Below are 23776 nucleotides of genomic sequence, written 5' to 3'. Positions count from 1 at the left end.
TTTAATATTTATAATGTTTTTTAAATCAGTATGGGACGAGACGAGTAGGACCTTCAGCTGGTGGTTATTGATACAGCCTGCCCATTACAATGCAGTGCCGCTCAGAATTCTTGAGAAACCCAAAAATTCTGAGGTGCACAACTATTGTGCTCGTCACCTTGAGACATAAGATGCTAAGTTTCATTTGCCCAACAATTTCACTAGCTACGGCGCCCTTCAGACCGAAACACAATAATGCTTACACATTACTGCTTCACGGCAGAAATAGGCAACGGTATTGTACCCATAATCTAGCCGGCATCCTATGTAAAGGAGCCTCCCACTGGCTTATAATATATTCACATTTTCCCATTATTTTTATTCTCTTGCCATCAGAACCTTTGCTTATTTAACTTAAAATAGGATGCTTGCTCTTCATATACTCGTAACAGGAAGAGCGCTGTAACTATTTAAATTGTTAAAAAAGATGTTATGTGTGCTACTCACACTTAACATCTATGTCTTACGTTAAGACGGGTAATCGCGGAGCCATTCAGAATGTTTGGGGTTTTCAAAAATACTGAGCACCCACCATCTTCATCGTTTTGTTTCTATTTTATCATTAAAAAATGTGAACTTAGTTTATAAACAATTAATATTAAGTATTTATTTTGAGTTCAGAAAGTGTATTGACTTATTTTATAACATTGTCACCACTTAATGCATCGTGAAAACTTCCAACACACAAACAGATTTTTTAAGTTATACTTCTTTAGGCGCGTTATGAAAAGAATATGAGAGTGAAATTTTAAGATCGTGCGTGCGCCATCACTGTAACACAAAAGTAACAGGGTGAAGCTGGTTATTAAAGTATGTCTGTTAAACAATTATTGACATTTGACACATTTCTGACAAATTAAATTGATTGTTTGATTTATTTATTTCGAGCATTGGTAACAAGACCATACCAAACCAAAATACAATAAAAGAATATTTAAATCATATTTAAACAGGTTTATTTTTAACTGCAAAATTACATTGACCTAAAAGTGAAACATAGTAACGTTTTTGATGTTATTAAAGATCTTTGACTATTACGGTGCGCGCTTCTGACGTTTGCGACATTAATTATATTTTTGGTTTCTTCGTCCATTATTTGGACAGGCAAAGTGTTCAAGCCAATACAGCCGTATTCGTTTATTTTCAATAATTTATTTCATGATTTTAACATTATTGTTCTTTATACAAACGTAGAATAGCACGAAAAATAAATAATTTTAAGGATTTGTTTTGTTACGCCAAAGAAGTATAACCTGTTGCGTGCATACATAAGTATTATTTAGTTAGTTTTTCCGGCACAACCAACTTTACTCGACGCGCTTGGAGTAATTAACACTTTAATCATTGACAAAAAACTTTCTACCTAAGTAATTACTTACTTGAATCTCTGTTCCATCCTCAGAATACTCGGTAGGGGGAGAGAATCTCCGCGGTCGAGTGCCGCGCACGGTGGCTCGAGGAGGCTCAGGCCGAGTACACGCGCTAGTTGCGGGTGTTTCAGCCCAGCTCCCCAAGTAGCTTCGCGGACAAACGCCGCCCTGGTAATTGAATAAACATTGGCAGCGATCGTAAAGTTACGTGTTATTCAAATAAAATAAAATATATTATTTATGCATTTAGATCGGCAAATGTTTACAGCAAGACCCAGTAAATGGTTTGACTTACTCGTAGCAACTAAATTTAGTATTCTGGCATTACGGACTAGTAAAAAAATAAGGACTCCGTGTCACCTTACGTAACAGTGCAGCATCAAAACAAGCCGATTAACGTGTAAATACATATAGCTCCACGCACACACTTACACTACTACAGGCCGATAGGCGGCCATTATGAGAATTGTCATCGTCCTTGACAGATCAGTTTCAATGAAATATTAAAAAAATGCCGTCGTGCGTTGTGAAAAAGTGTAAAAACGATACTATATAAGTATTTGTGGCCATATATGATTATTAAAGGCAGAAAAAATTGTGTAACTAGTATCCCCCGTAACCGAACACACACTAGCATAACGGTGCTTCACTTGCTAATATCACGGCGCGGAGTCCTTCTTTTTACTCGTCCGTGTCTTGCATAACATGTTTAGAAATATTTTAAAGTTTTTGAAGTGAAGTTAATTTATGACTTTTTAATAAACATTAATAGTATATTTATAATTATGAGCAGGAAGCGTTCCCTTTGGCAAACAATGTTACTATACCTATATCTAATTTATTTAAAATTATTTAATTAACAATGTTATTTTGCTTATATTTTTGGTACTAACATAAAAATAAGAAGAAGAAATTGTTAATAATCAATTTCAAAATTTTTACTTGTACCTATAAGTTTCCATTCTTATTTTTAATTAAATAGTTGTTATGTAATAAGGTCGCTGAAAAAGTCTTTAAGCATATAGTATGTGTGCACATGTAATAAAATCTTTTTACCAGTCCAACAAATAGTATAGGTACAAAGAAACCGAACCAACATTCAGGCTGGCTTTGATAACATTAAGAATTGTACTTTTAAAAAAACAACCATGTGATGGGACACATAGTAGAAGTGAAATACATCGGACAATGAAATGAAATATTTCAAAGTATCCCGCCAATATTTAAAAACAAATATTGGAAATCTAAGAAAGACTTAAAAAACAAAAACAATTTTATGAAACCACGATGCAAGTGTTACATTGTTTCACAAAATTACATATTAATATCAATATAATAACCGCAAGAAAAAACAAATGCTTTAAGCAGGAACTTTTAGGTATTGATTAGTTAACACAAAATAACAAATATTTAATATCTTTTAACATAAATTATGCAAGTATTATCATAAACTCAAAGTGATTGCATGAAATGCAGTGGTTTATGTGAACCGTAGAGTAAGTTGACATTACAATGGGGCACGCTATGAGTCGTTTATAGTAGATACACAGTTTATATAAATTTGCAATTGCGTGCAGCGATAACACCTGAGCTAATTTCAACATGGCTACTAAAGATAGCACAATTATTATTCTGCTGTCAGGCATAAATTATTAAAAAATAACGCATAATATTGTAAAATACACGTAAAAAGTTTTAATTAAATGCAAATAGCAAAAGCACAATCAGTAAATTGAGATATGTAAGTAAATTTTAAGGTAGGTATTATGTTATTAAGGAATTGTAAATTTTAAGAATTATAAAATGATTTCGCACAGTTCTTGGAACAATTTGTCTATTATTGGTGTGAGATTGAATGTAAAAATATTTATTTATTACTAACTGTCCCGGCATTCGTTGTTTTGCCATGTATATTATTTGTTGAGTTAGACCGTTTCTTGGACATTGCAACATTTTCTTTTCTAAGATAAAATAATTTTTATAAAATAAACGTAGCCTAAGTTACTCCTTATTACATCAGCTACCTGCCAAAGTCCCGTTAATATAGGTCCAGCCATTTCTGAGATTAGCCGGAACAAACAGACAGACATACAAAAATTGTAAATTATGCTATTTTGGTGAATATATTAAATTAAATTGATATTAAAATTCGAAATTCAAAATTCAAGCCCTTAACTTGTCTGAAATTTTCATAGAAGGGACATAAATGTTATTCGTATAGTCACGACAAAATAGCAACAATCAAACTTTATCAAATTAGATTTGAAATTTATGAAAATGTGTGAACCACTTCCTGATCCAACATTCCTCCTGACAAGACCAAAAAATATGCTGGACTAGTCTGAGCATTGCATTAAATACTCTGCAAAACTCATCCAGGCGAATCCATAGAGAACAAACACTTCACTATAGATATTAATGCATAGGTATATTAGCTGACCCGACAGACGCTGTTATTTCAAAAAAAAAAAGATATCTAAGTATTCAAGAATAATGTAGTCTAAAGCCATCGGAAATGAATATTTTTATAATAATATGAAGAAGTAAAATGCTAAGGATTACTATAGTATATGTGTTAACAGCTTTTATATTACCGATTTATAATGGCAATTCTATTAAAATGGTATACAAAAATACGTATAAAAAAATTAAAAATATATTTACTAAGACTCCTTAAAATTGACGCTATTAGTTGGTGAAAAGCATGAAAATCAGCGCAGCTTTTGAGTTTATCGCGAACAAACAGACAGATGTGGTGGAGGACATTGTTTTATAATAATATATTCTGTCAAAGAAAATTTGAAACGCTTCATTAAGTTTTCTGCCACAATGAACACAGACATGTTGTACAAACTGGATTTTAATCCTGTATTGTTCTCTTACAACACGTTGTTACAAACTAATTTATGCGAATTGGTATGTCCATGATGTTATTTCATTCGAATCGCCGAGCCGTTATTAAAAATAATTTCAATATAAGCATATTGATTTAGTTTAAGAGCTTTATAATGTGTGTGTAATTATATAGGCAATTAGGCAATGCGTACCTCATTATGTACCTAAATAAATACAGCAATTCTGTTAAAGTTAATTTAGTTTAATTTGGTTCTATTATTTTATAAACAAAATTCTATTTTACACCTACTTATAAATTTTTTCCTTACGCTAGATACTAAATACACATGGAAAGCAATCTATTCATATTCCAAAGCTAGAAAACCAGTGCACGCCCCTGACTGTGACAAGGGTGTAAAGTAAAAACATAACAAACGACGAAAAATCAAGTAACAGTGTGAAGTTGGTTCCTAAAATTTTCTGACGTTTGCGAAATTCGTTATTTTTTTTTTGGCTTTCTTCGTCCATTATTAGGATAGGTTTTGAATGTCACGAGATTGTAATAATATTCACACCCGTGTACCACACGACGTTTTTCAATACAGTTGTGGGAAATAGTAAAAAACAAATCAAATAATTAAAACCCTGTGTTTATTTCAACATACTTGCGAAAATGACGCGCTTTTAAACACAAAACTTTATTTTTACAATGAAAATAGGCAATGGGATCTTACGCGTATACAGCCTATTAGATTTTGTAATTAATAATTAAATTATAACTTGAATTTAAATATAATGAACAATAATTTAAAAGAATTGTGAGAATTCAATGCGAAGACGAACAGATTCATTCAGTTTTACGCATCTATCTGTTTTTGGTATCTTGTTTGTTTGTTTTTGTAATCTCTCACAGTTTTCGAGATAAAATCTCTTGAAAGTCTGTAATTTTGGAAAAACGTTTTTACTTCACATTTTTGCTGTTCGACCGGATAACTGTTCTACGATGCACCGAAAATCTTAATAAGTGCCACGAGATTATAGAGCATTAAATTATTTTCAATAATATGTTATATTATTTTACTACTTTATCTATTTTCCTTCAAAACTGAGCAAATTCGAAGCTCTGCGGCAACTACTAATATATCTGTTATCTATCCATTCCACACTATTCCCGGTAAACTTACCGGCCAAAATATAGTACTGATACGTCTAAATAGAAGAGATATTTATGTTTTAATATATTACTTCCTGGCCCGTATCGGTATTCTCACACTTTATTAAAGAAGATCTAGACCACTTTAATGGGAAAATATTTTGCTACGATCATGTTTGTGCATATAAGTGAAAACAAAGTTTATTGAACTGAAGAGCTGACAGCTACCTCGGACAAAGAATAAGTCTAGCTATTCAAAGGGGGAACGCTGCCAGTATCTTCGGAACCTTGCCTAAAGGGACTCCTTTTAATAATATATTTTAGTTATCATATTATATTTTTTAAGGTTTTTAGATTTGAATTTGAATTTTTAATTATTAATATTATACATATTATGTAGAGTTATCACAAACATCGTAGAGTAAAAAAAATTAATAAATGTGGGGTTAATTATATGACAAAATAACGTTTGCCGGGTCAGATCCTGCTTAAATATCTTATATATAAAATTCTCGTGTCACAATGTTCGTTCCCGTACTCCTCCGAAATGGCTTGACCGATTCTCATGAAATTTTGTGAGCATATTGAGTAGGTCTGAGAATCGGCCAACATCTATTTTTCATACCCCTAAATGTTAAGGGTGGTCCACACGAATTTTTATTTTTATTTTTTTTGAATTTTTTTGATTATGAGTCAGCATTAAAAAATACATACAACTTCAACGTTTTCTGGGTCAGCTAGTAATATATAAAATTTTATGACTTATGGTTTGATATTTTAGATAAATATGAAGAAATAATAACAACCATCGACAATTTATACTTAAACTCACCTATAGTTACCTAAAATGTTAAAGTAGTCAAATATTTTTGAAGATACTCACTTGATATCGTTAGGGCAGCCTTTCCATAAGGTTTTCACGACCACGAGTCGGCGGCGGCGGCTCTCTCCGCCCGTCAATTCTCCTTCGTCGAACAGCTCCTCGATGCCATTCGTCTCGCAAATTTGTACCTGTGTTAACAATTTTATTTATGTCAATAAGGGACGAGACGAACAAGACTTTCAGCTGATGGTAATTGACACGCCCTGTCCAGTACAATGCAGTGCCGCTCAGGATTCTTGAAAAACGCAATAATACAGGGCGGCACTCAATTGCGTTCGTCATCTTGAGACATAAGATGTTAAGACTCATTTGTCCAGTAATTTCACTAGCTAAGGCACCCTTCAAACCCAAACACAATAATGCTTACACATTACTACTTCACGATAGAAAAAGGCACCATTGGTACCCATAATCTAGCCGGCATGCTATGCAAAGGAGCCTCCCACTGGTTAAGGTATATTTGATATAATATTTTGTGTAGTTCTGTCGATGAGGCGTCATCTGTCGGTATTAGTCGTATCAACAATTTATTTATTTCCACTCTTATCCCATCTTGATCAATGATCGTGGATCATTAAATACATATAACAAAGTCAGCCGCAATGTCTGTCTGTATGACAATTAGCTCAAAACTTATAGAACAGATTTGGTGCGGGTTTCATCAATAGCCGAAAAGTTTCGTGTGAACGGATTTATTGTATTGTGGTTTATTTAAGATTTAATATTAAATCATTGTTGCTTATGAAATTTTAATACAGATAACATCGCCAATAAATCGGCCATTTACTTAATTTTATACAAGATTTTTTTTATTATATTTATATCATTATTATTACTGAAGTGAAAACATCTTTAGTGGCGTTGAGCACTTTTCTTGGTACGGGTATAAAATGTCAAACTCGCGTCAGGACACGTGACCTGATCGAAAATTCGTAAGACAGTCGTTGAAAGAAAGCTATTGGTTATTCTGAGAGATAAACTTTTTAATGTAAATGTAATAGTTCTGAAGTGTTACATTTTTTATGTAATATAAATTGTCTTTTTTGTGTACGATAGCGCAAAAAATGAATATTGTATTTAACCACGCTAGTACTTCTATACTTATAAATAAGCAATTGTGCGAAATTATTCTCTAACCATTCCAAAATATGTAAAACTTTTCACTTCTGCCGGCACTCCCGGAGTGCACCCGTTATTTTTTATATTATTAATGTGGAGCGTTAACGAGTGTACAGATCAACTAATCTTAAGTAATCACCGCCCACATTATCCTGTCCAGTGTGAATGCAATATAAATGTTAAATTTATATTTATAAACATTACTGATTGTTGTGAGGTCTGACTATTAACCAGACTACTATCAACCGGAATATCAATGGATTTTGACCACCGACTAACCGACGAAACTGATGTACATACACCTTCTCAAGGTCTCAGTCAGATGGAACTGCACTTCTAGTTCATGGCATCATGTATCAAAAGACAACCGCTTGATCATCTTCCATGACGGCAGAATTGATTGTTTTCTACCGAATGCCTTGCTCATGTTTAAAGCCAACCAAAAAAGCGGGGATTACCGTCACAATGTGCTTTATGATAATTATTTTACTCACTTTTTGCCATACACAAATTATATTACATATATATTGTTATTGTTTTATACAAAATTTACAAAATATTTTTTATTTCTTCAGTGTCATTATTTACTTCTACTATTTGCTAAAGTATATACGAAGTTCACAAAATACGGTCCTTTTTAAATCCATTAACTAAAACACTGCTAGTTTTTAACCGACTTTCAAAAAGGAGGAGGTTATCAATTTGATCGGTATTTTTTTTATGTGTGTACACCGATTACTCTGAGATTTAGAGCCAGTCCACACGGCGCGTTGCGTCAGCGTTGCGTCGACGCAGCGCTACCACTGCGTTGTTTTACATACAAATAACCAAGGTGTTCACACGGCGCGCTGCGTCGTCGCAACGCACACATGACGGACAGCAGCCCCCGAGACGAAGCGGGAGGGGGTGTACTCGTGCGACGTCGGAGCGTCAGCGCTCAGTTGCTTGTGCGTTGACAGAGAGGATACACGGAAGCTCATTTCGTTTTACGTTTACGTTTTTGTATTTAGTTTTATTTGCAGGGTAATTAGTTTTATTTGCAGGGTAAAATGAATACCATTGAAGAAATTGACATAGATTACTTGATTACATTGATACAGGAAAGGGAAATTATATGGGACAAGTCAAACGTAGATTTTAAAAATAAAAATTTAAAAACAAAAGCCTGGGAAGACATATCAAAAGTTTTATTTCCTGATTACGAGAATTTCACAGCTGAACGAAAAAATAAAGTTGGTGAGTTCACAGTACAGATATTTATTTTTTTTTTTATTTAAGAGGGCTTTCAAGATTTTCTTGCACCGCCAATTCCGCGATCAGTACAAAATTAATATCTCGACACTCTAAAATTTTAAAACTTAGGGAATTTAGATTAGCGTGAGTACTATTTTATTACTTAGCTCAAAACTAACCTAGACTACGCTGAGTAGGTATAAAATATTATTTTTTTACTGATCGCGGAATTGGCGGTGCAAGAAAATCTTGAAAACCCTCATAATACAATTATACCTTATTTAGCTGCCAAGGCAGAGTTCCTCTAGTCATAAAATAGGTCGCATATTGCTGTCTTATGACATTCGGTGCTGTCTGTTCTTCATGTACGGGTTGTATTGGGAGAAATTCATCAACACTTATAGCAAATTTATCTCTTTGTCTAAAACCATCTCGATCAGCGACAAAATTGTGTAATACACAACATGCTTTTATAATGTCAGTAGCGAAGTCATAGGACACGTCTATCGGTCTGTGAAAAATGCGCCATTTGTTAGCCATAATCCCAAAAGCGCATTCGACATATCTTCTGGCTCTGCTTAGACGGTAATTGAAAACCTTTTGTTGTAAGTCGAGATTTTGACCGCCATATGGACGCATAATATGTTTGCTCAGTCCAAAAGCTTCGTCACCCACAAATACATACGGGGTTGGTATATTGCTACCAGAGAGTGGCTGGGGTTGAGGTAGTGGTAAGTTGTTGTTAATCATTAGCTCGTACAGTTTAGAATTTTGTAATATGGTTGAATCGCATTCTTTTCCGTATGCACCGATGTCGACAAATACGAATTTGTAATTTGAATCCACAATAGCTAGCAACACAATCGAAAAAAAGGCTTTATAATTAAAAAAAAGTGAGCCACTATTTGCAGGATTACACACGCGGATATGTTTGCCGTCGATGGCACCAACACATTGAGGAAAATTTGCCTTTACATCAAAACCCCTCGCTATTGTTTGGAAACTTTCAGTTGTCAGTTCAGGGATGTTGTCTCGAAGAAGATTGGTCCATATAGCACGACAAACTCTTTGTATTATATATATGCAATAGTAGATTTTCCCCGTTTGAATTTGAAATGTAAATCAGTTATTGAATTTCCACTTCCTAGGTATCTGAAAAGAAAATAATTATTATAATATGCATTTATGAGATAGATAGAAAAAAAATACTGACATATTCAGACATCGATAGCAAATAACTTTCTCTATGTAACCAATTAATTCTAGAATCGCGAAAAAAATAGCAGCTGTTGCATACATTTTGATTCAGTAGGTATTGCTTTTTGTATGTAACAGCTGTTATATTTTCACGATTCCAGAGTCGGTCACATAGTGTTTGTTAACGATATCTGAATATGTCATTAAATTTTATCGAGAAATTCACTATGTATAAATTATTAAATCATGTTTACTATTGGTTTTGCAGGTAATGATTTAATAAAAAAATGGAGAAGTGTAAAAGATAATTACTTCAGATATTCAAAAAAATTAAAAGAAGCATCAAAATCGGGCTCGGGCGCTACGAAACTGAAGAAGTATCATTTATACAATCAACTCCTTTTTTTGAGAAAAGTGGAACAAAATGCCACCGAATCTAGCTGAGACTCGCCTAGAGAAATCAACAATGAATCTACGTCTACAAATGATGACATTACCACAGACAACACTCCGCGCTATGTTCCAGTCGCGCGCAAAAGGGCAATGCAAATGGATGAGTTTGAAAGAGAAGGACTAAAACTTCTCAAGGAGCCGGAAAATCGCCATATGTCCTTTTTCAGAGCTATATTGCCATCTATTCAAGAATTTTCCGACCGAGAAACTCTCCGTTTCCAAAGTAAAGTTATACAAATTATAGATGAAATGCGGTATGGACAAACATCATCATATGTGAGTGGCCCATCAACGTCTCACCAACCACCATATGGGTATCAAACAGCAAATTTTCAAAGTACATACATTTCTGATTTTAATAATTCAATTACATCTCCAGAAACATCTCAAGCAAGTGAAGAAACTGAATACGATTTTTCTAATTTGTAATTACTGGATGATATCTCTCTTAAATAATGTCTAAATTTAAAATTATGACAATTGCTGATTATTTGTGAGTTGATTACTCTCTTAAATAATGTCTAAATTTAAAATTATGACAATTGCTGATTATTTGTGAGTTGATTACTAATTAAACAAACCAAAAAAACTGTTATATTTTTATTACTTAAATATATTTATATAGTTACCTTAAAGTGATTCCCAGCATTTCTACTGGTTCCACTGGATTCCTCATATTAGTATAGTTTTTTCGTATGTGTGGTTCTAAGGACTTCAATAAACATTCGAAGCTGGATACACTCATTCTAAAAAAATTATAAAACTTCTTTTCGTCTAATAGCAACTCCCGATATTCTAAAAAAAAAAACTGTCCATCACGATTTCTTAATGAAATGAAAGGACTGATCCAGTACCGTCTTGTGATCTTGCGTCGATTTCGGCGGTGACGTAGTAATAGGAGCAATGCTAGACGTCTTTTCCGATCCATGATTTGCTATAGACTGACTGCGAATTTTTTTCAAAATACTTGCCGCAACTGTGCGTCGCCGCTGCGCCGACGGAACGTTGACTGCGTCATAGTAACGCTGCAGCGCCCGTGTGGCCGGCTATGCGTCAAAATATTTGCGTTGCGACGACGCAACGCAACGCAACGCGCCGTGTGGACACGCTCTTATGATCCGATTTACGTTCGATTACGATTCTTGTTACTTGGCACTGACTTAAAACATATCAATATGTAGCACATATAAAAATTGTATTTTATTATATTATATTACGGTAAAGGTGTGCATAAAATTAAATTTTTAGTTATTTGATGATACTTTTCAGTTTTTGAAGTCGGTTTTTTTAAACGTAGTTTGTTTTATAGATATAAATTATTGTGCTTATATCTTAAGGCATAAACTGTTGCCATTTTAAAAACCATACAGTTAAAATGTTAAAAAGAAACTACTTTAGAATTTGATATTTACATTTTCATTCCTCACATCGTGACATATTTTATGGAAATAGTTCTTAAGCACGTAAATAGTGAAGTTAAAGAATTTTCTGTATATTTTACAGGAGCCTACTTTAGCCTAGTTTCGAATTTACCGAGAATACAAAATAGCTCGGCTCACCGTGAGCTTTGAAAACCACACGGAAAAGCTTTCCTTACAATGAGTGACGACAAACAATTGTAATTATACAGAGTTCTGTTAATTTGTGAAACACTTATGTTTTATCGTGAGGTTAAAATGAGTTGCTGTTTTTGAAATTGTACTTGAAATGTTAATATTGGTAGAGAAAATTTTATTAAAATAATGGTACGAAATCCGATTTTTATCAGATATCAACTATTGTTTGTCCTGAGTAGCTTGTGGTGTTGAAAGCAATTAAGCTATCAATTATATTGAAACAAAAGAGAGATTTCAACCAATAAGGATTTAATTTTGTGAGTTACTATAAGCTAGAGGTTTCGAACATAATTCATATAAATTTTAAGAAATAATGTGTACGAGATATTCTTCATTTCTTAATAGCAGTGAATATCGACATCTTAAATCGTTTTCTTTCGCTTTCTTTTGACTCTTGAGATTGTGGCTGGCTAACATTTATTTTTGCCATCTATCTTTTTTAATACATGTTATCATACGCTACGTATTGATACAGAGTTGACAAATATATTTATTTCAGGCTTATGTATATTTTTAAAAGATTAAACAATGAATTAAGTGATTGATCTACTTGATGTTACGAGACAGTATATGCCTATAGCTGAGACGTAGAGTTTTGACGCACTGTTCTACTGCTAGGTTAACACCAACATATCTTGAACCTACGGGGAGGAGCTTCTCCTCAGAACGTATAGAACGTATTTGACATAGCGGTTGTGATTGTCAAAGAGATTCAATAGGCAGATATAATGCGCCTCACAATTTTTCGCCATTGTTAGGGGTCATTCGAATGCACTCATGTTCGGGGCTACCCACAGCAGATTTGATCAGATCGTTTCATTGCATAGGTGATCTTCCATGCGAGGCTGAAGGATAGCTTTTACCAAATGACACTATCCTCATACACCTTTTGTTTCATCAAGTTCCTCCAGTCAATTGAAATAAAGTCATAAAAGTGCTATTTTTGTCTTAGTGTAGGTATTTTTTTGTATTATTTTTGACTTCAATTTAATCACCGATTCCACGGCAAAAGACCTCCGAAAAAGAAGAAAAGCCGCAAATAATTCTCAGAGCATTCTATTCTTGTGCTCTTTGTAAAAGTGCCATTTGTACAGTGGCTCATATAGATTACTAGCTGACCCGATATACGTTGTTCTGTCAATAAACGGTTCGAGAGATATGGTAAATGCGTGGGTGAGATCGTGAAACGACAAACTATATATGTAAACCTTCCTTGAGCTTCATCGAATCTATTACAAAAGATTTCATTGAGATCGGTCGAATACTTTAGGAGTTATTAGGGAACATGCTTTCTCTTTTATATATATATATATGTATATAGTTTTGGTAAGATAATGATAGGAAAAGTTCTTTGCAAAAAGTTCAGTGCAGCCCTGTTACACTGTTCAATGGGATCTATTGTGATAGCCACTGTTAACTGTTAGCTCACTGATAAGATTGATTATTTTCATGAATCTTACTATAACATTTACAGAGAGCTGACGTATCAGTGGTTGAAAAATTTGATTTCCCATAAACTTAAAGATACTTTTGACTTGCTCTGTAATAAAATCAACATACGTAATAAAAGCAACATATAATATACAATAGTTAACTGTTGTGCTAATTAATTATAAAGTCTTGACAAAAACAAGAGAAAAGACAATAATTCAAAACACACCTAAATTTTCTGGGGAGGTTACACAATGCCAGAGCTATCGTTCCTTATGAGACTTTTGTAAAAAGAATACTAAATCAATCTTTAATAAAAATCGTACATATGCCATGAAAACTTATGTTTTTTTTTATAGTAAATAATATCTAGTGAAGGGATTATTAATAAAAATGATAATAAATTAAAAAAAACATGTAGATAAGTTATAAATCTATATTATTAAAGCATACAAAATTTATGTCCCTAAGTATGTTTATAAATTATAAAGAGATTATTGCGCATAGTGTGATTAATATTCGACATGTTTGGATTATATTCTGCTTTACCTCTACATTTTATCAGTAACTAACATAACGGTCATTTTACCGGCGCGAGGCTAATTAATTAAGCAAAGTTTTGAAAATATATTTACATTTCTCTCTGCGGGCTTGTAACGGGTGGCGTGAAGGGGTTTTCACTCGAGTATCGAGTGACATTGAAATATGATCCCCACAATTTTACTGTGGCGTAAAGATTTTACTTTTTATTCCACATATCATTTATTAACATACGTGATCTATCTTTCTAAACGTGTCGTAGTGGGGTTTCAATGTTACACATCATGCTGTTTTTGATACAAAAATTATTGAATTATTTTAAATATGCTGTGAGTGATATTCGGATAATGTATACATAAAAATAAAATCGAAGTCTCCGTTTGCAACTTTGGTGGTTTGCAACTCATTTGGTACTTATATCGGAAACCTCGTTTGTATGGGTCTGTCTGTGTGTTTCGTTGTTTCGGAAACTCAAAAAAATTTACTGATTTCCACTAACAGGTAGCAGTTGTTATAACGAGTTACTAAAGGGTTCCCCTAAAAACCCATGAAATTGCTAATGAGATTTAACATCCGATGTTGAGAGATATTGTGATGCCTAGAGTAAACCTAGAATTCTGAGCGGTACTACATTGTAATGGGCAGTGCTTATCTCTTACCATCAGGTAGTTCTCTCGTCTCATTATTATTGTTCATAAAATAAATATAAGCAAATTTTATTCGTAAACGGGATCTTCGTGTGTAGATATATACGTGAAGTTGTTTGCGTATTTATTTAAAATGTTTTCTCAGTAAGCATACAACTCACATAACTTATATAGGTAGAGATAGCTAAGTAATTTGCATGGAGATTGTACAAAAAGAGTTTGCGAAGTTACTAGTTAAAGTTCCTACCTAGTCTCCGATGACCATCGCGCAATAGTGTAATAAAGTTAAGCTTAGCTTACGTTGCTAGGGTGAACAATTTAGCCCTGCGTACTGAAAATATAATATCCAGCACTAAGCGATTTTGCATAACTATAAGGTTAAACCGATTTTGGTGTTTAACGGTTTTCATAATTGGAACAAGATCTTTTTTATTTATTTATTTATTATAGCACACAGCATCATATACAATACAACGGCTTTCTTTTACGCTTTGTACATTGAACTGGCAGAGACGGACGTAATAAAAAAAAACGCTACGACGCGACGAGGTGATCGCTTCTATATTTTGTAGCGGCAGTTCAGACAATATTATGTATTTCAATCAATGACGTTCTATCGTCATTGATTTCAATCAATGTATTGTTATAGGGTAGTTCTATTAGTCTAGCAATTGACAGATTGTGAATGCAGAGTTTCTCGGATCAGATCTGTGAAGACACTGTACATATGAATTTATTTTATCACATTTATGATTCGTAATATCATATCAATTACAAATAATTGGAAAAAATTATAATAAAATATACAGATTCTAGGGAGAAAGGAATCTTTACAACCAACACAAACACAGGATTTTTGATGAACACAAGTGATAAAATACTCAGCCGGTATTACCTGTGATACCTTATCCACCACTACAATGAGTGTAGCTAAAGATTGTAATAATGAGAGAAAATAAGAGACATCATGACTCTTATTTTCTCTCACTTTCAGCCCTATGTTTTGGCAACTCAACCAAGTAGTTTCACAATAAGATAAGGTAACCAATAGGCAAGAAAAAGGCTCTACGATAGTAAAATGAGATTTATGAACTAATTATCCAGTTTTAGTTTAACAACTTTTTGCAATAGTTCTTCCTAAAATTAGACACGCAAAAGTGTACAAAAAAATATGTTTATTTTATAATAATTTCAAAGAAACATTAGTTTTGGGTGTATCGTATATATTACGGGCAAAGTATAAAATATATGTCGCAAGCTATTAAGAGGGGTCGGCTGGGTGTTGGTGAGGGGTCCATACAATGAGGGGGCCACGTTCGTTGTGAGCAGATTGCATTTTCTTGCTACGGCCGGTAATCAATTTTTATGAGCATTTTCGTAGTCCGGTGTACGCTTGTCTCCTCTCCACTTCGATGTGCAGGCTACGTTTGAACATTCAAACGGAAAATTGGCTTTTGAACGGCAAATGTATACAGATCCGAACACCTTAAGGGGTGTAAGAGGGTGGGTGGGTAAAAAGATGTTTCAATTCTCGTTCTTTTTGGACGTGTTCATTAACATTAAGCAGTTTTTTGATTCATTAATATAGATGGAGAGGTAAATTAATATTTTTGCATAATATGCTATTAGTCACTACATATAAAAAAAGTTCTCCCCCACGATTCCCTGTCTGTCTGTTCGCGTTAAATTCAAAAACTACTGCACGGATGTTCTCGACGTTGGTTTTAGTATACGTCATATTATAAAACAAAGTTCTCCGCCGCGTCTGTCGGTCTGCCTGTTCGCGAAAGACTCAACTGCACTGATTTTCATTTGACCAATGGATAGCGTGGTTCTCGAGGATGGTTTTAGTATATAATTTGTTAAGTTTTTGTATACATTCACGATAGTTGTTGAGAGTGACGGAAAAAATAATTGGGATATTTCAATGAAAACGCTGTCTAAATCCTTTAAGTTATAATAAAATAATGTCTGGTGGAATTGTGTATCTTATGTATAGGTCTACAGAAAAGTTTGCGATGTCATATGTCTATCCCTTAAGAATAACATACTAAATCCGTCTTAATACTTCAAAAATTTGGCAATTATAAAGCCGTAATGTAAAAGCTGTTTTAACAAATTCGATATTTATCCTGATGATTTTAAATAAGTTAGATATTTTACTCTTTTTCACAATATAATTGCTTGATGTGATACGACCCTCCTCTATTACCGTCTTGCCTACTACAAACAAGGAACGATAAGAAAAACAAAACAGAAATACGTTTATGTTTCATTTTTGACTAACGAAAAGCTATTACACGTTTCTGATGGCTTTAGACACTGACCTGTATAACCACTGGACAGGCTGTACCATATGTTTGATTGCAAATTTTTGTCCCTATTTGAAGCACCACTCGCGAGCGTCCAGCGAACTAATTTTGACTTATGTCATTATGTATGCGAGTATGTCGATAGTGTATTATGAAGTATTTTGGCAGTTTGAATTATATTCGTTCGTTTTCCGTGTTATTTAAACTTCAAGAATCTACGTAATAGTGTACACAATTTTTTTTGTAAATAGTTTTCCACCATCTATCGATGTTTGCTGAGGTTGTCATCACTAGTTTTAGTGCCGCCGCCGACTCTCGCTACATGGCCTACAGCGTCAAAATCGTCAAATTGGCGAATATCAAACAGCACAAAAGCACTTTGACAGCCGCCAGTCCAGTGGTATACAGGAGCGGTCAGTGGCTTAAGACTACATTTTTCCGAATACTTACGTCATATTCTTTTCTATTGACTGAACAGTGTTTGTCGTGTCAGCGTTATAGATAAGGAATGCAAGGGTGTCGTATTAATTGAGGTAAATGTGAGTCAAAAGAATGACGGTAATGATTTATTATCATTTATGCTTATAATCTTAATCGGTATATATAAATCCAGTGTCCTGATGTTAATTTCAAGTGAACTTTTAAACTAACGAACGAATTGGGGATTACTTCATGGAGAGCACTTTAGTCCAATTTGAGAGATAGGATAGTTTTTATTTCGATTTGGGACCCATAATAGGACCCATAAGACATATTTTCTATGAGAGAATTTATTGACGCACGGTTTGACAGTTCTGCTGTGAAACAATTTCATAATACTCGTAACAACAGGGAGCATATTTAACGAAATAATTCTTAATGTTATGAAATATTATTGACAAATTCGTAAAAAACAGTATTTTATTTATTACGTAGAGAAAAACGTCTGTCGGGTCAGCGGGCTGCGGTGACCTTCAAACCGAAACACAAGTGGTGCTTGCCTACTACTTGGTCGATTCGTCGGATGCAAGTAGATGAGAAGAGAGTAAGAAGTATGTTAGGATTGCAGCTATTATAATAAATAACCTTAGATAATATATACATGTAGATAGAGCCTCTTGCTGCTAGATAACCGATGAAAACAAGCCAGGTTTATAACCTTGGTGTGCGTGACAAGCTACGTCTTACACTCGCGATTTGTATGTGTACTTTGTGTTAATGTGCTTGAATTGCTCAAAATAGAGGTTAACTTAAGGGTTTATTAAATTTTTTTTAACGTTTTCACATCTGTCACAGTCTACCGGGACATACAGTATGGAACGAACTTCTATGAAACAAATGTAGGTACATACTTGTTAGCATATTTGCTGACGATATACCAAAAATTAACGAAATCCGTGCATTGGTTTTGTCAAAAAGTAGACTTTTCATTTTGCACAAATTTATTCGTACTGTGTAGTATTAGTTTACTGGGTCAAGGGTTCAATGAACTTGAATATTTCAATAGTGTCATAAGACGGCCTTGTCGCCAGTGGCGGTTTTCTTTGGCAGCGTACACGTGCCGGCGGTGTCTCTTTGAGGGTCGCGGGCGGCGCGAAAGCAAAAAAGCAAGCTCGAAATTCGTACGGGCGGGGTAGTGTAAAGATATCTTCTATCGATAATTAGCTTTCTTTAAAGGGACTTGTAATCGATAGACAATAAGTTATTTAAGTTTATTTTAAAACTGTTCTGTAATTATTGTTGTAAAAATACTACACCCTAGGTATTTAAAACTAAACAGCTTCGTGATTTTGTTTTTATAAATTATAAAGGAGTTGAGAGATAATTATTGTGAATAGGGAAGAATTTAACAATAACGATTTATTACTTGTTTGACATGTTACGTAATTCGAAAGCAATCTGTCAAAAATCGTACCAACTTACCTATTTGCTGTGCAAGAAATCACTCAGAAAACAGTAGTTTTGTATGTTGAACTTACGAAAATAATTTCTTGTTTACAAAATTTACCCATTCATTAATTTATTAATAATTGTTATAGTTTTTAGGCTAGTTTATCCTGTTGGTGTATGTGTAGGAAAGTATCGATAAAATAAAATTGTAGGGTAGGTATGCCTTACATCTTACGTAATACAAAGCAATCTAATTGATTTTTTTATGGAGAAATGAGCATTGCTAGAATCCTTTAGAAATTTGTTCATACTTTTTTTGACATTTGTCCACGGTACACCGCACAAGGAAGTTCATTCCACAGCCTGCTAGGTTGTACGTGAGAGAAAACTAATAAAAAAAGTTTATCTAATAAATAAGTTGTTAAAATTATTAAGATATTCGAAAAACACAAAAAAAGTAGCAATGTTTAGGTATTTGGTGATGGTTGCTAAATAAGTATAAAAAAGTATCGATAAACTATAATTGTGAGGAATATGTATATATATATATATATAATTGTACTTATTAATTGAAGTTCTAGCTAACTATCGTAGTAAGTAAAAAGTAATTGTATTTGATAATTTGATTGTATTGATAATTTAACTTTTAGCTAGTAAAATTAATAAATGCAATTAGTGAAATAGACACTTATTAACTAGGTACTTGACTTTGTGTATGTGTAAATTGTGTTTTTAAGTTAGTTGTTATTATTATTATTACTGTGAATTTGTCATTTATTTTTCGAGACAACATTGTACGGTGATATTTATTTATTTTTATTTATTTATTTATTTATGATTCCTTACAGCTAACAAAATGAAAAGAGTATATTAAAAATTATACAGAATAGATACTTAATATAACGTGTGTATTCATCAAGAATGTGATGGATATTTAGAAAATTTGAAAATTTACGTTTCCATTATTATTCTAATGCGCAATATTCAATTTAAAGTTCAGTTCAGATAGGTATCCCGAAATTAAAAAAGTGTTCGTATAAATAAACATAGTGAATTTAAATTACGTCGCAAATTATCAAACGAATCAAAGGTAAAGCCGACAACTTGCCGCCTTCGCACATCGCTCCGGGGTCAAGGTAAGTTATCTATATAGACTATTAAATTTTACTACATTTATTTGAATATTTATTTTGTTTGAAAACGTCAGTTTTTCAATATAATTTATTTAATTATATAATTAATTGCGATAGTTCTGTGAACTAGTATTACTTATATTATTATTTATTTCATAGATATGCAGACCATACTGTATAAATGATCGAATATAATAACACGGTTTCTGCAATTCAAGCAATTCAATTTACCTCACTAACTCACCGATATAAGTGCATAACAGACGTTCAATCAAGAGCCATAATCATTTAATTAATCGATTTAGTCTCTGTATTATAACCATCTTCATTAGAGTTGTGTGATTCGAATAGCCAACGTAGGTAAGTACTTAGTGCGAAGAGCTTATAGATTATGAAGTAATTAGTTCGCTGCGATATAATTACACAAACCACTCCCACTGATAGTCGAATGTTGATTAACCATCAATCAATTTAGTATTCAATGAGATTCGTATGAATTGTGACTATTAACGGAAACATTATTACGAATTAGTCCATAGCTCTGGTTACGAATTATTAATGAAACGTTAATTATTGAACATCTATATACCTATTTCAATAAAGTTTCTATAGGCAAAATGAAGAAAACTTTATCTAAAATGTATAAATCACTAACATTTGAACCACGTTTGGAATTTCTTGATCGCGTGTAAGCTTCTTTGATAAAGAAGGGTTAGTTGTAGGTCGACAAATAATATACAAGATTATAATGAGCATGGCTTTGGCATTATCATGGTTGCATGGTTCTGGCATTATGATGGTTGCATGGTTCTGGCATTATGATGGTTGCATGCTATCATATGATTAAAAGATGAGCTAGGAGTTTCTTATCAGTTCTACTTCCATGTCATAACCTTTTTCGAACTGATGTAACCTCATGACGTTTACCAAATGTATACATTTTTATAACAAAGTCCCAATCACTATTCACGCATTATCTATAAATAAATTTGAATGTTTTATTTAAAAATGGCTCTGTCATAAATCCTACTACTCCACAGCTGAATATCTAAGTGATTGGACAGCCTGGGACTAGATAATTATTATTTTATAGCAATAACAATGACATTACAATATTGTATATTTTATTAAGACGAACCCAAAAAATGAATGCTGGGAGAGTTTTATGCGCCGTTTCTTCTCTCTCGTGTTGTCACAATATGCTATTTTATAGTCACTGCTTATGTTAAATAAAAATATATATATATTACTCCATTCACTAAGTAATATAATTGGCTATAAGATATCAAGTAAAAATTCTCTACGTCTAAGAGAATGTAAATTTTAAATATAATATTAAAAATTTATGCAAACTACCATAAGGAACGAAGTTCCTCATCCCTTTTCTGTAACTCAATATAATTTGATATTAATTTAATTATTAATTTTATATTTTAATTGCTATACTTAAAAATAATATTATAGTATACAATATATATAATAGAGAATCACTATTATTATTATTATGTGTTGAACTATTTGTAAAATTGACCCATTTTAATTTAAAAGGCATAAAAGGCATTTATTTTCTCAAAATTGATTCTTTTTGATGTCATTTCTTATATACTAGATACTACTACCGCTTCGGAAACAAATAGCGCTCTGAGAGAGAAGAAGCGGTGCAAGAAACTCTCCCAGAAAAGATTGTCAAAATTTTTCGTCAGAGGCAATGCAGGCAAACCAAATCAAAACTCATTGGTTGGAATAGCTTGCAAGATCACCGTAAAATTATTCTTCAGAGAATGACAGTACAATCCTGTAAACGGAAAAGGTAAATATATTAATATGTACCTACTGCAGATTCCTTTACGAATCTTTTATTTCTATTGTAGAACCACAGACACCGATTTCGTATATGTCTATCAATATTTAGAAGTATCTAATGATCTCTTAAGGCCTATCGTAGACGACGCACTTGTCTGTCTGCATTGCGGGCAAAATGTCTTTGGCGCAAAATGTATTATTTCACAGACTCAACGCATACGATGGTCATTTTGTCGGCATAACTGCACAGAATAAAACAATACGCAATGGAAGTACAGAGATTGCGGTGTATTATTTCATACTTGAGATAGAAAAAAAAGGAGAAATAGAGAATTTTGGTTTCATCCTATTCTTTCAGATAGATAATTAAAGGGGCCGTTCCATAAACATTCAATCCTAAAACTATATGCAAATATGTTGTTTCAAATTTTATAAAACGTCTGTTACAAAATTTACGAACTGCTAATTATTTTGAAACCTGCCTTAAAAAATTTAGATATTATAAAACATTGGGAAATTAAATTTTTCGTGAAATAAATACATTATAAAAAACATATTATCGAATTATAAATATGAGATCATTCATTACGGTATGTTCTATGTTTTTCATAAAATGGAATTATATTTATTTACATTATAATAAATGCAAGCTTGGAAATTAAATGGATTCTTTAGATGTTGATCTTTTAGACCTCAGAATTATTTTTTCGTCTCATCAGCTAACGAAAGAATCGCCATCCCAAAATGAGTTAGCGTCGTTTGCATTAGCGCGTGTAGACGCGAACGTTATAATTTATTGGCGCACTCTTTGTACGGCGCGGTGCGGCGCGGTCTGTCAGATCTACGAGGATATTTTGTGTGTTAGAATTTTTGCGCATCGTATGGGGTACTTATAATTTTATATGTACACATAATTCTATATGTTTTATTATGACAGACTAAAAAGTGCGTCACGGATAGTCTGTCGTCTGCGATAGGCCTTAAACTTTTTCAGACCAATACAAATACTTCTTCTAATGTAACTGGCTCATACAATGTTTTCAAATCAATGACAGTGGTTTGTCAAACTGAAGAACTTCACAAATGGTCCAAGAAAGTTGCAAAATGTAATAAAGTTGTTTTATTTTTCACGAAAAATTCTCTGTGCAATTGAGAAATGGATGATTTAATTGAAAATATGAAAAGGAAATTATCAATAGGCAATATTGTCGACTACATTAAAAACGGTTAAGTTTTTTTAGAATTCTTGATTTTATGTTAGTATTGAAAGACTTATGTCATTAACATTATTCTTTATTAGCAGAAAACAAAACATCGGAAATTGAAAAAGAAAATTCTGACAAAGTAATAATTCATGATACTGTAAGTAATAGTGAAAAGGGTGGAACTATATCAAAAGAGGTGAAGGATGACATTGCCCCTATGAAGACCTTAGGAGATATCAAAATTAAATCTAGCAACAGTGGGTCTCCTCAACAAAATTTAAATGTACTACAGAAACCAAGCCAAAATCAGCAAGAAAAGGCAAAGGATGAACTATTTTACTATGAGGATGATAATAAATTTGACTGTTTTAATTAGAGGTTTTAATATTTCAAGCAATAAATACATAAAGTAATTAAAATTGTTTTAATACTCTTGCTATATATGCTACTAGCTGACCCAACAGACGTGCTGTACATAATAAATAAATTGTTGTTTCTTCATGAATTTGTCAATATTTCATAACATCAAGAATTATTTCGTAACATATGCTCCTTGTTGTTATAAAATGAAATTGTTTTACAGCAGAACTGTCAAACCGTCATAAATTCTCTCACAGTATGTCCATACAAAACAAATATTGGAAATAAAAATAATTATGGGTCCCAAATCGAAATAAAAACTATCCTATCTCTCAAGTTGGACTTAACTGCACTCCATGAAGTAATCCCCATTTAAATCCGTTCATTAGTTTAGGGAGTCCATCGCGGACAAACAACGTGTCATCTAATTTATATATATTAAGATGGCAATTCTTATAGGGGTCATTCGTTTTCTCATAACTGTCTACTACCTATTTACAAATAACTAATCAATGTTATTTGACGACCCATATAGCCCAATGGTTAGCGACTCTGCCTACTATTCAGCCCTTTTTACC

General features: G+C 33.0%; 2 protein-coding genes and 1 pseudogene across 2 annotated transcripts in view; 2 read left to right on the top strand and 1 right to left on the bottom strand.

The window, feature by feature from the left end:
* LOC126978928 (discoidin domain-containing receptor 2-like) overlaps nt 1-23776 on the bottom strand; it is a 188755-nt gene that overhangs the window by 5045 nt on the left and 159934 nt on the right. Inside the window, exons 15-16 of the mRNA XM_050828055.1 lie at nt 6281-6408; nt 1419-1577 (exon numbers count right to left, since the gene is read on the bottom strand). Of these exons, the coding sequence (XP_050684012.1) occupies nt 1419-1577; nt 6281-6408 (287 nt within the window). The remainder of the gene's footprint in view (nt 1-1418; nt 1578-6280; nt 6409-23776) is intronic.
* LOC126979081 (uncharacterized) lies at nt 8152-10875 on the top strand (annotated as a pseudogene).
* Nucleotides 22689-23257, top strand: LOC126979102 (uncharacterized). Its single transcript, XM_050828317.1, has 2 exons — nt 22689-22859; nt 22937-23257. The coding sequence occupies exons 1-2, from the start codon at nt 22790-22792 to the stop codon at nt 23212-23214; spliced, it is 348 nt and encodes a 115-aa protein (XP_050684274.1). The 5' UTR covers nt 22689-22789; the 3' UTR covers nt 23215-23257.

The sequence above is a fragment of the Leptidea sinapis genome, chromosome Z, assembly GCF_905404315.1.
Source record: "Leptidea sinapis chromosome Z, ilLepSina1.1, whole genome shotgun sequence".
Taxonomy (NCBI): domain Eukaryota; kingdom Metazoa; phylum Arthropoda; class Insecta; order Lepidoptera; family Pieridae; genus Leptidea; species Leptidea sinapis.
Note: the sequence above shows the minus strand (reverse complement) of the source record. Positions and strands in the feature narration are given on the sequence as shown.

Coding starts and splice junctions, on each gene's coding strand:
- LOC126979102 (XM_050828317.1), top strand. CDS start 22,790: ATGGATGATTTAATTGAAAATATGAAAAGGAAATTATCAATAGGCAAT. Junction 22,860..22,936: donor TGTCGACTACATTAAAAACG/GTTAAGTTTTTT, acceptor CTTTATTAGCAG/AAAACAAAACATCGGAAATT.